General features: G+C 48.8%; 1 protein-coding gene across 1 annotated transcript; it reads left to right on the forward strand.

The window, feature by feature from the left end:
- The first annotated feature begins 1,273 nt into the window (after nucleotides 1-1,273).
- LOC115126832 (cell migration-inducing and hyaluronan-binding protein) lies at nucleotides 1,274-8,307 on the forward strand. The gene is made up of 4 exons (XM_065015809.1): nucleotides 1,274-1,457; nucleotides 2,352-2,490; nucleotides 3,171-3,407; nucleotides 8,094-8,307. Exons 1-4 carry the CDS (start codon nucleotides 1,289-1,291, stop codon nucleotides 8,275-8,277), a joined length of 729 nt encoding a protein of 242 aa, XP_064871881.1. The 5' UTR covers nucleotides 1,274-1,288; the 3' UTR covers nucleotides 8,278-8,307.
- Nucleotides 8,308-8,676: the final 369 nt, after the last annotated feature.

Here is an 8,676-nt window from a genome sequence, read left to right on the forward strand (position 1 = left end):
ACAATTTGATTGATTTGGACGGTGTTGACACTCGCGGCCTGTCTTCTTTCATTCACTCATATGCATTCTATTTTCAGCATGAGCAGAGGCTCGTTCACGAGCTTTAGAAAAATGCTTCCCATTTCATTTGAGCTTAAGTCATTCAAACAAGTTACCAAGTTGTTCGGACGAGATAATTCTACTGTCTACTTTTTCTCTTGTTATTGTTTGCCTTGGGCTTCAGGGCTTCTGTAAGTTTGTGTTTTTGCCTGTGTTCATGTTTTATTTGAGTTTGTTTATGTGGCATACTGTGTGAATGTGTGTGTGCAGATGTCATTGCCCAGTGTAGTGCAACGCCTGTTGCAGATCGCCAGACCACTGTCCTTCACATCATGATCACACAGAGAACAGAGGAAATAGAACTCTGAACCCATTGTGACCCCAGATACTTCCGCTCGCTCGCTCGCACTCTCTCTCGCTCGCACTCTCTCTCTCGCTCGCTCCTCTCATCGCTCAGCCGCACTCTCGCTCTCTCGCTCTCTCACTCTCACTCTCGCTCTCTCTCAATTTCAAAGGCTTTTTGGCATGGGAAACATGTTAACATTGCCCAAAGCAAGTGAAGTACTGTAGATAATAAACAAAGTGAAATAAACAGTAAAATTAACAGTAAACACTACAATCACAAAAGTGCCAAAAGAATAAATACATTTCACAGACATTTCAAATCATTCTCTCTTTTTCTCTCTTTGTCTATCTTTTTTCTTTCTCTATCTTTCTCTCTCCTATCTCTGTTCCTCTCTGTTCCTCTCTGTTCCCCTCTCTCTCTCTCTCTGAATCTCTCTCTCTCTCTCTCTCTCTCTCTCTCTCTCTCTCTCTCTCTCTCTCTTCTCTCTCTGAACTGTTCTTTCTCTCTCTCTGAACCTCCAGCATCCCCAGAGCTATACTACTAGCTGTCTAACCCATTGTTGCAATAACAGCTAGTTCTTTAGCCAACTCCTTGAGTCAGACACGACATGAGAATGACAAAGGATTTGGCTAAAGCCCAGACAGATCTAGTTCCAAGACCTAACTCTCAAACTGCTGTGTCGATGGTTTCTCAGCTGGGTTCTTTCATGGAGAAAACCAGTCGATTGGAGCCTATTAATCAATCTGTATTAGCCCAGGGGAAAATCTGGCAGCGGCCCGTTTGGTGTCCGTCCAATCAATGACATTGACTGATGAATGAATTATAGGATGTTGGCATAGTGTTTGTTGTTGGAAACTATGGGCCAGATCAGAACATCAGTGATCAGTGAGATCTGTGTGTGTCATGACGTTAACCCTATTGGTCTATCCAACAGTGTGTCCAGACAGGGAGCCCGGCCTGCAGCCATGGACCCCCGGCCACAGTGAAGCTCACCATGTTACCATTGGTTATGGCAGAAAGGTCATCCTCACCTCTTCAGCTACTGTCCACTCCATAGAGATCCTCAACGGAGGTACGTCTGTGTGTGTGTCTGCAATCATATTGTTAAACTTTACTTTATCCATCAATTGTGTGTGTGTGACAGTCTTGCTTCCGTCCCAAACTGGGCTCAACCAGGATTCTCTGCACACATCGACAACAGTCACCCTCAGCATTGTTACCTATCGCTCCACAAAGCCGCGGCCCTTGCAGAGCAAAGGAAACCACTACTTCAAGGTCTCAGAGCGAGTTACGCCACCGATTGAAATGCCACTAGTGTACACCGCTAACTAGCTAGCCATTTCACATGGTTTACACTCACCCCCTTTGACCTTCTCCTTCTCCACAGCAACCAGTGATCAGAGTCAACATCATCAATGTAACAGTGTAGCCATTTCACATGGTTTACACTCACCCCCTTTGACCTTCTCCTTCTCCACAGCAACCAGTGATCTGAGTCAACATCATCAATGTAACAGTGTAGCCATTTCACACTGGTTACATGTGTATGTGTGAGTTAGGAACCTGATACTGTGTGTCCAGGTAACCACTAACTCACAGCCAAATCAAAGTCCCCATCTCTCCCCCACTTCTCTACAGGACTACATAACCTCTGTCAGATGGACGTTATCGTGAAATGCAGCCCTCATAAAGGGTTATTGAGTTTTGTCCCCTGTGTCTGTGTGTGTGTCTGTGTCTGTGTGTGTGTGTGTGTGTGTGTCTGTGTCTATGTCTGTCTGTGTTTGTGTCTGTGTGTGTGTCTGTGTCTATGTCTGTCTGTGTTTGTGTGAGCCACAGCTCAGTGCCATAAAAGGAAGGGAGATGTGATGTGTCAGGCCCCAGGGCATGAAATACCTGTCAGGAGATCTCACCAGTAAATATCTCTCTCTCTCTCTCTCTCTCTCTCTCTCTCTCTCTCTCTCTCTAGGAAAGTTAGTGATAGCAGACTCGTATCATCCCATCCTACTGCGTACCAAACACATTCTGATCGGCAACAGAGGACAGCTGCACATAGGAAGTCCTGACTGCCCATATAAGGGCAACCTTACCATCTCCTTATTTGGAAGGTGGGTTTTGAACCCAGACCAGATCTCATAGCCTTCAGCCCTCAACCTATTTAGTAGCCTCTAGACTCTATCCTCTTTCTCCTAGACTCAAGCCTCTTTGTCATAGCTCCTACCCTCTATCGTCTAGCCTCTATTCTCTTAGCCCTTATCTCCTAGCCCCTAGACTCTATCTCCTCACTTCTATCTCCTAGCCTCTAGCCTGTAACTCATAGCCTCTGTCTCCTAGCCCCTAGACTCTGTCTATTAGCCCCTAGCCTCTATCTATTAGCCCCTAGCCTCTATCTCCTAGCCTCTATCTCCTATCCCTTCGCCTCTATCTCCTAGCCCCTAGCCTATATCTATTAGCCCCTAGCCTCTATCTCCTCACCTCTATCTATTAGCCTCTATCTCCTAGCCCCTAGCCTCTATCTATTAGCCCCTAGCCTATATCTCCTCACCTCTATCTCCTAGCCCCTAGTCTCTATCTATTAGCCCATAGTCTCTATCTATTAGCCACTAGCCTCTATCTCCTAGCCTCTGTCTCTGTTTCCTATCCTCTATCTCCTAGCCCCTAGCCTCTATATCCTAGTCTTTAGTCTTTATCTGGTATATTCTAGCCTATATCCCCTTATCCCCTATTGTGTAACCCTCTAGTCCATATTCTTTATTAATTGGTTGATCAATCATTGACTCTTCTCCAGGTCTGACGACACAGACACAGAGCACAGTTACTTTGGCCGTAAGTACATTGGTGTGGGGACAGGAGGGACACTGGAGATCCATGGGGAGAAGAAGCTGTCGTGGACCTTCCTCAACAAGACCCTGCACCCAGGGGAGAGCGAGGACAACAGCTACCTGTTCGAGAGGGGCTGGGGCAACCGGGGGATCATAGTTCACGTCATCGACCCCAAGACTGGAGAAGTGCTCCACAATGATAGGTATTTTATATGTTGTCATGTTTTTATTTCACCTTTAGGCTTGCACAATTCTGGTAAATTTTTCAAAAGTTCCCAGGTTTTCGGAAATGTTGGTTGGAAGGATGTCCTGCGTATTACCGTCTTATTCCAGAAATGATGGTTGGAAGGATGTCCTGCGTATTACCGTCTTATTCCAGACATCTTCCAACTGGGATTTCTGGAAAACCTGGGGACTTCTGGAAAACCTGGGGACTTCTGGAAAACCTGGGAACTTCTGGAAAACCTGGGGACTTCTGGAAAACCTGGGGACTTCTGGAAAACCTTGGGACTTCTGGAAAACCTGGGAGCTTCTGGAAAACCTGGGAACTTCTGGAAAACCTGGGGACTTCTGGAAAACCTGGGGACTTCTGGAAAACCTGGGGACTTCTGGAAAACCTGGGGACTTCTGGAAAACCTGGGAACTTCTGGAAAACCTGGGGATATCTGGAAAACCTGGGAACTTCTGGAAAACCTGGGGACTTCTGGAAAACCTGGGAACTTCTGGAAAGTTACTGGAATTTTGTAACCCTTTCACCTTTACTGTTTTCTTTACATCTAAACTCTATTTAACTTTGTTTAATAGTAGCAACATTAGCCTGCTAACAATCACTGAAAATAAATGACTTCAACACCCCTGTTGTAACAGAACGGTTGTGATAAGCAAACATGTTTAAAAAAACAACACTGGAGGAATTGGTTGTCTCTTTAAATCTGGAATTCTTCATAGTGAAACTGCCTTGTCCGTTTGGAATATTACAACAAAGAATTTACTGCAGACAACACTCTGACATCATGGCAGGGGGAAGTGAACAGCACAATATGTACTGCTGTGTTTAGTTTTGACCACTCTGCTCAACACACCTCACCTCCATTTAGTCCACTAAAATCATTTTAACAAAAGTGCTGGGGCGGACAGCGGACACCGAAATGCGGAGCGGTTTCCCCTAATGCAGATTCTATCTTTAAGTCATGACAGATATTGTTATTATCAGAACTCAGGATAAGACCCAGATGCAGACAGCTAGAATCACAGATGTTTATTGACCCAAACAGGGGGCAGGCAGAAGACTGGTCAAGGGCAGGCAGAGGTCCAGGGCAGAGTCAGGCAGGTACAGAACAGCAAGCAGGCTCAGGGTCTGGGCAGGCAGAAGTCTGTAATCCAGGGCAGAGTCAGGCAGGTACAGAACAGCAAGCAGGCTCAGGGTCTGGGCAGGCAGAGGTCTGTAATCCAGGGAAGAGTCAATAAGGTACAGAACAGCAAGCAGGCTCAGGGTCAGGGCAGGCAGAGGTTCGTAATCTGGTCAGAGTCAATAAGGTACAGAACAGCAAGCAGGCTCAGGGTCAGGGCAGGCAGAAGTCTGTAATCCAGGGAAGAGTCAATAAGGTACAGAACAGCAAGCAGGCTCAGGGTCTGGGCAGGCAGAAGTCTGTAATCCAGGGAAGAGTCAATAAGGTACAGAACAGCAGGCAGGCTCAGGGTCTGGGCAGGCAGAAGTCTGTAATCCAGGGCAGAGTCAGGCAGGTACAGAACAGCAAGCAGGCTCAGGGTCTGGGCAGGCAGAGGTCTGTAATCCAGGGCAGAGTCAGGCAGGTACAGAACAGCAAGCAGGCTCAGGGTCTGGGCAGGCAGAAGTCTGTAATCCAGGGCAGAGTCAGGCAGGTACAGAACAGCAAGCAGGCTCAGGGTCAGGGCAGGCAGAGGTCTGTAGTAATCCAGGGCAGAGTCAGGCAGGTACAGAACAGCAAGCAGGCTCAGGGTCAGGGCAGGCAGAGGTCTGTAATCCAGGGCAGAGTCAGGCAGGTACAGAACAGCAAGCAGGCTCAGGGTCTGGGCAGGCAGAAGTCTGTAATCCAGGGCAGAGTCAGGCATGTACAGAACAGTAAGCAGGCTCAGGGTCAGGGCAGGCAGAGGTCTGTAATCCAGGGCAGAGTCAGGCAGGTACAGAACAGCAAGCAGGCTCAGGGTCAGGGCAGGCAGAGGTCTGTAATCCAGGGCAGAGTCAGGCAGGTACAGAACAGCAAGCAGGCTCAGGGTCAGGGCAGGCAGAGGTCTGTAATCCAGGGCAGAGTCAGGCAGGTACAGAACAGCAAGCAGGCTCAGGGTCTGGGCAGGCAGAGGTCTGTAATCCAGGGCAGAGTCAATAAGGTACAGAACAGCAAGCAGGCTCAGGGTCTGGGCAGGCAGAAGTCTGTAATCCAGGGCAGAGCCAATAAGGTACAGAACAGCAAGCAGGCTCAGGGTCAGGGCAGGCAGAGGTCTGTAATCCAGGGCAGAGTCAATAAGGTACAGAACAGCAAGCAGGCTCAGGGTCAGGGCAGGCAGAGGTCTGTAATCCAGGGCAGAGTCAATAAGGTACAGAACAGCAAGCAGGCTCAGGGTCAGGGCAGGCAGAGGTCTGTAATCCAGGGAAGAGTCAATAAGGTACAGAACAGCAAGCAGGCTCAGGGTCAGGGCAGGCAGAGGTCTGTAATCCAGGGCAGAGTCAGGCAGGTACAGAACAGCAAGCAGGCTCAGGGTCTGGGCAGGCAGAGGTCTGTAATCCAGGGCAGAGTCAGGCAGGTACAGAACAGCAAGCAGGCTCAGGGTCAGGGCAGGCAGAGGTCTGTAATCCAGGGCAGAGTCAGGCAGGTACAGAACAGCAAGCAGGCTCAGGGTCAGGGCAGGCAGAAGTCTGTAATCCAGGGCAGAGTCAGGCAGGTACAGAACAGCAAGCAGGCTCAGGGTCAGGGCAGGCAGAAGTCTGTAATCCAGGGCAGAGTCAGGCAGGTACAGAACAGCAAGCAGGCTCAGGGTCTGGGCAGGCAGAGGTCTGTAATCCAGGGAAGAGTCAATAAGGTACAGAACAGCAGGCAGGCTCGGGGTCTGGACAGGCAGAGGTCTGTAATCCAGGGCAGAGTCAGGCAGGTACAGAACAGCAAGCAGGCTCAGGGTCAGGGCAGGCAGAGGTCTGTAATCCAGGGCAGAGTCAGGCAGGTACAGAACAGCAGGCAGGCTCGGGGTCTGGGCAGGCAGAGGTCTGTAATCCAGGGCAGAGTCAATAAGGTACAGAACAGCAAGCAGGCTCGGGGTCAGGGCAGGCAGAGGTTTGTAATCGAGTCAGAGTCAGGCAGGTACAGAACAGCAAGCAGGCTCAGGGTCAGGGCAGGCAGAGGTCTGTAATCCAGGGCAGAGTCAGGCAGGTACAGAACAGCAAGCAGGCTCAGGGTCTGGGCAGGCAGAAGTCTGTAATCCAGGGCAGAGTCAGGCAGGTACAGAACAGCAAGCAGGCTCAGGGTCAGGGCAGGCAGAGGTCTGTAATCCAGGGCAGAGTCAGGCAGGTACAGAACAGCAAGCAGGCTCAGGGTCAGGGCAGGCAGAAGTCTGTAATCCAGGGCAGAGTCAGGCAGGTACAGAACAGCAAGCAGGCTCAGGGTCTGGGCAGGCAGAGGTCTGTAATCCAGGGCAGAGTCAGGCAGGTACAGAACAGCAAGCAGGCTCAGGGTCAGGGCAGGCAGAAGTCTGTAATCCAGGGCAGAGTCAGGCAGGTACAGAACAGCAAGCAGGCTCAGGGTCTGGGCAGGCAGAGGTCTGTAATCCAGGGAAGAGTCAATAAAGTACAGAACAGCAGGCAGGCTCGGGGTCTGGGCAGGCAGAGGTCTGTAATCCAGGGCAGAGTCAGGCAGGTACAGAACAGCAGGCAGGCTCAGGGTCAGGGCAGGCAGAGGTCTGTAATCCAGGGCAGAGTCAGGCAGGTACAGAACAGCAAGCAGGCTAGGGGTCAGGGCAGGCAGAGGTTCGTAATCGGGTCAGAGTCAGGCAGGTACAGAACGGCAGGCAGGCTCGGGGTCAGGGCAACAGACAAACAGAGAATGGCGAAGATAGGTGACACCTAGAGGGGGTGGAGACAAGCACAAAGACAGGTGAAACAGATCAGGGTGTGACAGTTATAATATGACACTAGAAAGGAGGGAGAATAGCAAACACACTCCTGTTGGTACTAACTATCTAATAGATTTATAATGTTCTCCCTATCCCATCGTTCAACATCTCTGATTGAATAAAGAATGTCAGAAAACATTTAATATGTACTGTAGTTAGAAAAACATTTCATATGCCGTCAGAGTACTGGTAAACAATCATTAAAAAGCAATTAAACAAAACAACCATTGCTTCCAAGAGAAGGCAAGTCTTGAGTATTGCGTCAGGAGAAATTAAAACCCCATTTGACAAATGTATTTACTATTGGTTTGATATCAATTACCATTGACCTCAGTTTCCTCACACAACCAAATTGAGACCTCACCCTCAAGATTTTACAGTATGCTCCCATGGGACTGTTTTGGGGCTGTGTGCAATTCATTCATTGATATTTGTTGGTATATTTATCAGAAGATCCACCATAGATCAACCTTCAGATGAAGACGTTTGTTGGAGTGATTGAAGGTCTTTTTTCGTGCTCTGTTATGTAGCTATGATATAGGTCAGTGTTTCACATCTCCACTCCTCTAGTAGTGCCAACAGTAGATATTTATATTGTGGACCCGGACAAGCACACCTGATGCTACTTGTCAAGTTGAATCGGGTGTATTTGTCCAACACAACACAAATGTGTGCCATTCGGGGTACCGGAATTGGGAAACACGGATATAGACTAACCATTCACCTCCCCCTCCCACTCCACTACCCAGGTTTGACACATACCGCAGTAAAGAAGAGAGTCGTCGCCTGGCCCAGTATGTAGATGTGGTAGACAATGGGATGATTCTGGCCATGGTGGTCAACGACGAGGGGTCTAACAACCTAGAGGACTCGGCCAGGAAGATCCTCACCAAGCTGGGGAGTAAAGACTTCCACCGCCTGGGCTTCCGGTAGGTTCCTTGACCCCTGTCCTCCATCCAGGGAATTTTGAAACCAATATTATATTATACATGTATATCATTATGAGGATTATAATTAGTATTAGGTCATTTTTTTGGAAGACTCTTACTAAACTGGGCAGCAGACACTCCTTGACCTCTAACCCAGGGGTTTCCCAAAATCCTTTTATGCATTGTGATCCATCTGTAGCCAACCATTTCTGCAGCTGCTTGGTCTGGACCAACTGTCTTTGGGGCAACTGCCAGGGCTGGAAGGAACTTGAAATCAAAGGCCATGGACAGATGGAATTTTAGAGTACTCTGTTCTGCTGGTAATTGTTTAGAATAGATACTAAGTGGTATGCTAAATGGTAAATCACTTTCTGTAGCTTTACCATTGAATGTCTTATTTCTA

The sequence above is a fragment of the Oncorhynchus nerka genome, unplaced genomic scaffold, assembly GCF_034236695.1.
Source record: "Oncorhynchus nerka isolate Pitt River unplaced genomic scaffold, Oner_Uvic_2.0 unplaced_scaffold_1271, whole genome shotgun sequence".
NCBI lineage: Eukaryota > Metazoa > Chordata > Actinopteri > Salmoniformes > Salmonidae > Oncorhynchus > Oncorhynchus nerka.